This window comes from Myotis lucifugus, unplaced genomic scaffold, assembly GCF_000147115.1.
Source record: "Myotis lucifugus unplaced genomic scaffold, Myoluc2.0 scaffold_53, whole genome shotgun sequence".
Lineage (NCBI taxonomy): Eukaryota > Metazoa > Chordata > Mammalia > Chiroptera > Vespertilionidae > Myotis > Myotis lucifugus.
In genome coordinates, this window is record NW_005871101.1 from 4,452,120 (window position 1) to 4,462,469 (window position 10,350).

General features: G+C 33.9%; 1 protein-coding gene across 3 annotated transcripts in view; it reads left to right on the plus strand.

Moving 5' to 3' along the window:
* Positions 1 to 8,374, plus strand: part of PDCD10 (programmed cell death 10) — a 48,657-nt gene extending 40,283 nt beyond the window's left edge. For all 3 annotated transcript variants that reach the window (XM_006088883.3, XM_023753909.1, XM_006088884.3), the window contains exons 6-8: positions 1,919 to 1,997; positions 2,171 to 2,253; positions 4,809 to 8,374. In XM_006088883.3, coding sequence (XP_006088945.1) covers positions 1,919 to 1,997; positions 2,171 to 2,253; positions 4,809 to 4,890 — 244 coding nt within the window. In that variant the 3' untranslated portion in view covers positions 4,891 to 8,374. The remainder of the gene's footprint in view (positions 1 to 1,918; positions 1,998 to 2,170; positions 2,254 to 4,808) is intronic.
* Positions 8,375 to 10,350: the final 1,976 nt, after the last annotated feature.

Consider the following 10,350-nt stretch of genomic DNA (forward strand, 5'->3'; position numbering starts at 1 on the left):
TTTTATTAAGCATAGGTAGACTTACAGCCATCACAGCAATACAGCAGGATTCTACTTGCTTAAAACTACAAATGAAATAACAGTTATATAACTTAAAACTGTTTTTACTAAACTAGAGGCAAAAACACGAGTCCACAAATGTCATTTATATGTAAAATTCTTTGTTTTATTTGAACATGTAATGTTTTAATGTTTCAGCCTAAGGCTGATGTTTGACATCAGGATGTAATAAGTAAGTATTTATTGAAATGCCATTACTACTTTAGAATAGGCGAAAATATATTTCTTCATTCCAAAATCCTATCTACAACTTTTAGAATTTCCACATGCTGATTTACTAGAAATATGCTGTGAAACACACACATGTCCAGAAAGCTGGACAATCTGCACACTGAACCTTCTTTTTTCTTTAATAGCAAAGCAGAAAGATTGTTATAGGTGTGAAATACCTGAAATCTGACATTTGTGATTAAAAAGTCAATAATAAAGTTATATTTGGGATAGTCTGGATGTGTATCTTACTAATTCATATCTTTACACTTGGATTGCATTTGAACAGCAAAGAGAATGGATGTGAAGAAGAGAAGGCTTGCCTTAGAGAATATGAGACTACTTATAAATGCAGAATTATGTTAAGTTCAGTTTGACCAAGAAAGATTGCTTTAAGCTAGAATATGAAAAGAATGAAAAGAGCATAGATATAAAATACAGGAAGAGTTCAGAAAAAAACGGTACATGAATAGGAAGGATAGTCAAAAAAAGATTTCTTCTCTTAAGGGGAGGAAGATATTGATGCATAGATAGGGTCTCCCCTAAAAATGTATACACACTTTGAATGATTATAAAGTCAGTGTTTATTAACATAAAGTTCATTTTCAAAATTTAAAAGAATCTATAGAAATGATTAGTTTTTTTTTGTTTGTTTTTTTTTGTCAACACCGTTTTCAAACTGATGACCATTCTGGTCCAAGCACTGCTGATAACGTGAAGCAATGGAATCGCAAACATCAAGAATCATTTTGTTTGGTATTTGTGTGCCCTCAGTTTGTCAACTGTTGCCAGTTTTGGACAGTAAACTTCATCTTTTATGTATCCCCATAAAATAGTCTAATGGATAAATTTTCTTTGTCAAAGCTTCATCTGGCTTCACCCATTATTTCAAATTAGTTAAACTTGAAAAGGAGTGAAAATTAAGTGAGTTATCAGCATTTAAAGTGTGTATACAGCCTTTGGTGGACACCTGAAGGATGATTGCTGGAAAGGTTAAGGTAGAAAAATAATCTGATATTGTCTCTCCCGGAAATTTAAGTATACTTTAAATACATAAATATAGGTTGGAAGGGGCGGATACGTGGTTCTTAGAAAGAGGTAAATGTTTCAAGAGAAGAGCTATGTCTGAGGAGGAAATATTTCAAAACAAATTATTAGGTATGTAACTGGGAGTGTTGGTAAATATAGAAATGAGTTACATGTAATAGCAAAATTTCATATAATTGTTCATGAGATAGAAAAACAGTATGTGGTAACTTAAAGTCAACTATATTAAAGAAAGGAAAAATTATAACTGGAAAAGATGAGAGGCAGAGGCATATTCTTTTGAATTTAAGTCAGTAATACTGAAAGAAATGTTAATAATTTGGGAAAGTTGATGTGGAATGTGTAGTCAGCAGTGCAGAAGTCAGGATCACAGAAGGGTACATGCTAAAACCCCCACTCAACCAGCCAGTCAGATGTTTGCTCTTGACATAGTGTTAGTATGGTAATTAACAGTGTGGTTAGTAATTCTTAAAAAGACATATACAGGAAAAAAAGGGACACATGTAATGCTTTCAACAATAAAGATTCTTTAAAAATATATATACAAACTTCTTTCAAATGTAACTGATTTTAAGAAGATTCTTTTTTTCTTAACTCACAGGGATATTGCTAGTGCAATAAAAGAACTTCTTGATACAGTGAATAATGTCTTCAAGAAATATCAATACCAGAACCGCAGGGTAAGTTTACTAGAAGCCATCCTAGATGTTAGTTTACACCTAGTTATTTTATGGAATTAAATACTAAGATGGTTTGATTACTGGGAATAACCTCCTATCTTTGACTTTGGCTTTTGTGTCATTTCTCTTTTCTTATTTAGCATTTTTTTCTTAATTGTTTTTGATGTCTGTAGGCACTTGAACACCAAAAGAAAGAATTTGTAAAGTACTCCAAAAGTTTCAGTGATACTCTGAAAACCTATTTTAAAGATGGCAAGTAAGTACTTTTACTTATCATCCTTCTCTTTTAAAATTAAATCATATGGTTTGTATTATACTAAAACCATATAAATTAAAGTCTTTTTACTGTGGTGCTAAGGTCAGAAAAAGGTCTACCAGCTACTAACTGTTAAAAATAAAAAGTGAATGGTGATAATCCAGCCATACCAGTCTAAGACAGGAGCAGACCTTTTTCTGAAAGGGGCCAGATAACAAATATTTTCACTTGGTGAGCTCTTTGCAATTGCCCACCTCACCTGTGCTGTTGTAGTGCAAAGGCAGCCATGGAAATAAGTGGGCATTATAGCCATGTTCTAATAAAACTTTATTTATAGACACTGAAATTTGCAGTCACTCATCACATATTATTTTGATTTTTTCTTAATTTTACCATTTTTAAAAACATAAACGTAATTCTTAGCCTGCATTCCATACAGAAACAAGGTGAGATTTGGCTTCTTGGCCCAACATTTTTAGTAGCACCAGAATCCCCTGGAGGCTTGTTAAAGCACAAATCGCTTTTGGGTTCCACCCCCAAATTTCTCATTGTCTAGGATGGATCCAAGAATTTGCATTTATTTCTAAGTTGTTCCCAGATGATAGTGATATGTTAGGTCTGTTGAGAGCTGCTGCACTAAAGTTAAAACAATGGTTCTTAGTCCTGTTTGCACATTAGATTCCCCTGAGTTCAGTTTTTAAAAATCCTAGTGCCTTGGCTCCACCCACCTTCAGAGATTCTGACTCAGTTGGCTTAGAGTGGGACCAGGATTTAGGAGTTGTATACAAGTGTACTAGGTGACTTCACAGTGCTGCAAAGGTTGTGATTCATTGTCCTGGCAGGAGAGACACTTTCACAGGAAGTATACTGAAAAGGTAAATGGCTTGTTATTTTTCAATTTATATACAATTGGCTGTTAAACACCCCAGAAAACCAAATATTTTATGTGTTTTTACCTATAGATATGTACATAAAAGGTATAGGTGATGCAGAGGCCATGTGTTCTGTGGCATTAAACCTGATAGAGAATTTTTGTATCAGGTAGAATTCAGAAAATTTTGTTGACAAAACCATTTTCTAACAGTGTTTAAAATTAGAAAAATAGTGACTACTTCAGCTATAGTTGGCATGACCTACCATGCTATCCTATAGAAGTTTTAAAATCCCTATATCTGTGCCAAATTATTGAATATTATTGTAATAAAATTTAAAAATAATAAGATAGTATATTAGAATGGTCTTGATTTTTAAAACTATATAGTTCAAATAGGTCAAAATATTTACATTTATATTATGAATTTAAAATACTGAGCTAAAGTATTAGTGTTTTTTTTGTTGTTCATATTACTCTTCAAGTTGTCTCAGGGAAATGCCCCTTCATGATTTAGTTTAATAAGCTGGCAGGTGTGTTCTGAAAATAAACTTGCATCTGTTTTTCCTTCATCTCTGCTAAGCCCAAATAACCAGAAAACACATTAAAAGAATAATTTACATGTTGGGATCATTATTTCTGCTTCTAACTAATTAAGAACTGTCACGGAAAAAGCACGTTGAAAGATAGAAATTCATTTAGAGCCTAATTTTCATTAATCTGAAATGATTTACTTTCAATTTTTTAACAGTTCAAACAGGCATATAGATTATTTAGGCTTCCTGCCACTACTTTTTCTCCATTCAGCAGCTTCTTTAAATTACAATTAGTTGTGTATGAATAATGTGCCATTAGTTTGTACCTGTTTCCTCAAACTGAAAGTTATTACAACAGCCTGATCTTTGATCCATCTTTCAATAGAGGGATGAATTTGCATTGACTCAACTAGTTCGTTGGGGTCCCTCTTTTTTGATAAATGTCTAAGATGAAGATAAAATCTTTAGCTATGCAATTAAAAGCCTGATAAAGGGACAAGGGCATCAGCTCTGTCCTCTAGTTGCATGAGGATGGGTTGATAGGAAATGTGGTACAGCACAACATATTTTTAAGAACATACATGTTGTCAGCTCCAAAATATTGAAACTGCATGATTATTTTGTTTTAAAAGTAGATTAATTCTAAAAGCAGTTTAGAATTCTCAGATTTGTTTTTTTGAAAGAAGGTATGAGAGATTGGGGTGAATCATATTTGAAAGTAATTAGGTTTTTCTTAAGTATTTATAATGCCCATTGCCATATAGATTTTGAGACTGAGTGTAATACTTAATGCAGATTTTAATTTGGTAACTTCTATGAACCACAGCGGGAAACTACATTTGAATCAGTTATTTGTTCGACTTATAGATGAACCCTGGTGGTTCAGAAGCCATCATTAGCAGCCCACCAACACCTAATTACCAACCAGAACCACTAGGGGGCAGTAATTCCTAGATAGTTTCAAATGATTGAGTTCCATTCAATTCCAATCTGGAATAAAATTTATGATACTCCGTACTTTCTTGCCCTTTTTTTTTCTAAATTGATTTCATTGCTACTGTTATTGGGTGGAATTAGTATAAATATTTTTAAAGAATGAATTTTTGGATAAAATTAATGCTTGTTCTTTTTTTTTTTTCTTCAAACAGGGCAATAAATGTGTTCATGAGTGCCAACCGACTAATTCATCAAACCAACTTGATACTTCAGACCTTCAAAACTGTGGCCTGAAAGTTGTATATGTTAAGAGATGTACTTCTCAGTGGCAGTATTGAACTGCCTTTATCTGTAAATTTTAAAGTTTGACTGTATAAATTATCAGTCCCTCCTGAAGGGATCTAATCCAGGATGTTGAATGGGATTATTGCCATCTTACACCATATTTTTGTAAAATGTAGCTTAATCATAATCTCACACTGAAGATTTTGCATCACTTTTGCTATTATCATTCTTTTAAGAATTATAAGCCAAAAGAATTTACGCCTTAATGTGTCATTATATAACATTCCTTAAAAGAATTGTAAATATTGGTGTTTGTTTCTGACATTTTAACTTGAAAGCGATATGCTGCAAGATAATGTATTTAACAATATTTGGTGGCAAATATTCAATAAATAGTTTACATCTGTTAAACATTTCTTTACTTGAAAAAGTTGATATATATATGTAATATAAATATATAACCATAAGACCAAGATTACTTGGGTTAATGTCTAAAGAACTTTTAATGGGAGCTTGGTCAGCAGTTTATCAGATAATTAAGCAGCAAGAATTTTTATTTTTTTGTCCTTAATCACTCTGGGCAAAAAGTAGTCAATGGAAATATTTTTTTATTTATATAGGGTACTGACTATTTTTCCAGCCTGTTTTAAGAGACATATGAGTGAGATGTCAATTTATAGTGTTTTCACGTTATGATGCCACTTTTTGAACTCTGACAATGTAAAATTAAGTATTTCTTGTGTGCTAGGCCCTAATAAGCTTTGCGCCTTTTCCCCAAGAATAGCCACAACTAATAGTAATTTGAAGATATACCAATGCTCATTGGTTTGAAATTGTCATGAGTGTTCATATTATTTACTCTCTTTAAATATATATATATAGTTTTATTTCACCATAGAGAAGTATTAAGGAAATTATGTATCAAATATTCATGTAAATAAGCATTTTCATTTTTCAGTTATGAAATAAAGGAAAAATTAGAATTTGTTTATTTTTTATAAAGATTTTAAATGTTAAACTACATTTCTGTTGGCAATACAATTTTTTTGCTATAATGAATTTAGTTACTTTTTAAATTTTTCTTCTTTTTCAAAAAGATTTTAAAAGAACTGCTATCATTGGCAATAGAAAAGGAATAAATTGTCCTGTTAGATGTAAACAGAAAATATGTGGAAAGAAGCAAAACAACAGACTACTGGATGAAATCTCATAATTTATGGACATTTTATTGAATTGATGTTGTTTTTTTTTCTTCCAAGCCAGTAAAAAGAATAGAATTGGTTATCTTAATACTATTTATTTTTTACATAAAACTATTATTTACTCTTAGAAGTAGATGGGTGGTCATTTGCAAAATAGATATGAGTATATGAAAATAACATGTAATTTTTTTATCAGACTTTTCTAACATAAACCAGTACTTCCTCCTGTTGTCTTTACCTCCTTAACAGAACAAATTAGCTACCATGCCACAGCTCATCTGTTTTCATAAGCCTTCTTCTATCTTTTTTTCCACTGTCCAATATCTCCGTCTTTGTTTTTCATGAAACTTACCTCCAGAAAGGAGACTTATTCTCGGGATAGTTCAGTTTCTTACGTAATCTTGGTGGGGAAAGGCCAATGTGGTCCTAGTCAGATACTTTTCCAGAGAACAGAAAAGTGGCTCCCAAGGAAAGGAAGACAAGGAGACATTGAGCGCCTTCTCTGTGGGAAGCACTATTCTAAGTACATTAATTCTCTTAATAGTCCTGTGATTTATTTGTCTGCCTCATAGTTGAGGAAACTAAAGAAAGTTTAAGTTATAGGAGCTGGTACCAGCTGGAGCCAGGGCTTGAATTCAGTGTTTATCTCCAGACTCCATGCTCTTTTCACCAAACTGTACTTCATCCATTGGCAAAAATGGACCTTGTTTAGAATATTGAATCCGTAACACAAAGCTGACAAGCTCTCCTTGATCCACATGGAAGTGGAAAAAACTAGGATAAGTCTTTTTTATAAATCTAAATTTTGTTTTGAAGGGTCATTCTTTGGTGATAATGGCTATTTTTTGGATGTTCAAAATGTCCCCTCACACTTTCTTGAAAGAAAATGATATAATCGTAGATGGTAGGGTTGTTTTTTTTTTTTAATGATTGCATTTTAATAACCTTATCAGGCAAAGCATGAGATTGGCAACCCAATATCAATCCCTTCTTTTTTTTTAACTTTTTATGGAAATGACTTTATTTTTTAAGTATATATGTGTGTGTGTGTATGTATATATATATAATTTTATTTTTTCCATCACCATTTATCCCCTCTAAGCCCTCTTCTACCTCCACCTGGAAATGATTTTAAATTTGCAGAAAATTGGCAAAAATAAGAATAGTACAAAGAACATCTATACATCTTTTACCCAGATTCAACTATTACTGAAATTTTACCATTTTTATTTTAACATTTGCTTATTTACCCTCCCTGAAATCTCCTTGACTTTAGATAATTTCCATGGTCCCCTTTGTCTTTTACAGCTGTGACATGTTTCCGAAGAATACAGTCTTCGTTCTCTATCCTCCTTTTATAATAGTATGTTCTTCATTTTGGGTTTCCTCATTAGATTCAAATTGTGCATTCTTAGGATACCACATTGGTGATGCTGTCATCAGGTATCACAATCTGTGGGAGACTCTTTAAATCCATGCTAACATTTCCCCCCAGGATTTAACATCCATTGATGTTTCTTGCTTATTCCGTCTTTATTTTGATAGTTGCAAAATGGTGATTTTCTAATTATAGCATTTCTTCCTCCTGTACCAGTTAGCATTCTGCTGTAAGCAGGAGCACTCCTTTCTTCTTCATAACTATCCAGGTGAACGTTTATATTAACTATTGTTTTGGACTCCTGATTTTCTGTTTTTTCCAGGACTTGCATTTCATTTCTTACTTTGTCTTAATTGTCTTAGATTTGGCCAATAGGAGCTTCTGAGTCCGAATTCCTTGTGGCATCTGCTATCTTTTTTTTCCCCCCCACACCATCGTAAATAAAAGATATTCCAGGCTCTAGAATCGGCAGTTTTTCCAAGGAACCCTGGCTGCTGGGTATGTTCACCTTTACTAAGTGTTTTCCTGCTGCTAGGCCTGTTCAGCAGAATAGGAAATGTACATGTACACATACATTTTACATGTGCTCATATCCACATTTGATTTAGAAATCATGCGTTCACTGTACCTCCAATTCCATCCATCCTCATAGGGTTCTTTCTTGTTTTCCCCATTTCATATTTCTCTGTTCCTTTTTCCTCAGAATCCTGGCTCTTTAAAAAGTCCATCAGTTGATTCACTTGTTCAATCCGATAATACAGCTAAAATAGTTTTCCTTGCTTTTGCCCATAGAATGTATAAAAACACACTTAAAAGCCTGCAAGATTGTCTGTATCCTCTCCCTATCTGTACCCTGCTCCAGACCAAAGATATATAATTACATTGTGTTCATAAATTACTTTGATTCATTCTTTTTTTTTCTTTCACTGTGTTACTTATTTGAAATAAATTGGGTTCATTTGTTTCCGTTTTCTTCCAAGTATAAGGTCTGCCCTCCGCCCCCGTCCTTGGTTTAATTTTATTTTTTAAATATAAAACATTAACATGCCTCCAAAAGTCACAACTACCAAAAGTTATACTGAGAGAAGTGTCATTCATATCTCTTCAGCCCCATCTCCCCCACCCCCAACCTTGTAGGTATCCAACTTCACTGTTTTTTCCCCGGTGTTTCGTTTTATGAAGAAAAGTAGTAAATGTGTTTTCTTATTCCCCCTCTTTCTTACACAAAAGGTAGCATACATACAGGGAGACCAATCTTGGTTTGCCTAGGACAGAACTTTTCCTGGGATATAGAACTTTACGTTAAAGCTAAAAACTGGGCAAGTTAAACAAATAGGGAGGGTTGGTCATTTTATATACATGCTCTTGAAAATTTTTAATTGATGTGTAATTTACATCCTGTGAAATTCACATCTATGTCCTTTAAAAAAATATTGAGGTAAAATTCAATGCCACAAAATTCACCCATTTTAAGAATTGTGCACTGACTACAACAACCCAGCTTCAGACACATTTTCAAAATCCCAACAGAATTCCTCATGCCTGGTTACAGTTAAACCTTGTTCCCACCTCACCCTGGTCCTCCCCAGTTCCAGGCAACCAGTAGCTAGTTTCTGTTAACAGATTTTTCTTTTCTGGGCATTTCATAGAAATATAGTGATATCTTTTGAATCTGGCTTCTTTTAAGTATAATGTGTTCACAGAGTCCATCCATGTCATTGCGTATATCAGCATTTCAGTATGCTGAATAGTATTCCATTTGAATTATGCATGTTTTGTTATCCATGTAAAAGCTGATGGACATTTGGGTTGTTTACTTTTGGACTATGATGCATCATGCTGCAATGAACATTCACCTGCAAGTTGTTATGTGGACATGGTTTTCATTTCTTTTGAGTGGAATTGTTGGATTGTATGATAAATTCATATTTAACTTTTTTAAAAATTTTATTTTATTGTTTAAAGCATTACAAATAGTAGTACATTTGTCTCCTTTTTTTCCCTATTGACCTTCCCCCAGCTTCCCCTACCCCCTGGCACATGCCCCCTCACCCCCAGTGTCTTGTGTCCATTGGTTATGCTTATATACATGCATACAAGTCCTTCGGTTGATCTCTTTCCCCCACCCCTCCGCAACCCTCTCCAGTCTTCCCGCTTTAGTTTGACAGTCTGTCCGATGTTTCTTTGCCTCTGTATCTATAAAGAACATCATATTTAACTGTCAAACTGATTTCCAAGTAGCTCTACCAATTTATATTCCCACTAGCAATGTATGCGGATTCTTATTTCTCCACACGCTCACCAATATTTTTATAGACATTCTTGTAGATACAAAGTGGTATCATTGTTAAAATTTTCATTTCCCTAATGGTAAATGAAGTTGAGCACCTTTTCATGTGCTTATTAGCTGCTTCACATACATGCTCTGATGGACTTTGCATTTTCACTAAACATCTCCAGTAATCAATCACTCCATGTAAGTTCATAGAGATCTTTCTCTCTTTTTTCTTTCGTAGATGCTCAATGTTCATGGCATGTAGGTACCATATTTTATCCTATCAATCCGCTATGCTCGGGCATTTAGGTGGTGTTCAGTACTTTGTAAAATTACAAATACTATTACAATGAATGATCTTACATATTCGTTTTTGTTTTAAGCTATACCTTCAGAGTAGATTTCCTAGAAGTGGGATTACTGAGTCAAAGGACATTTGCTTGTGTAGTTTTATTAGATACTAGAGGCCCGGTGCACGAATTCTTGCACAGGTGGGGTCCCTTGGCCTGGCCGGCGATCGGGGCCAATCGGGGCCATCTTGCCAGTCCCTGTTGGGGCTGGCCAGCTGGAGGCGGGGAGGAGGTACCAATTGGGGCTGGCCAGCCAGGGGGAGG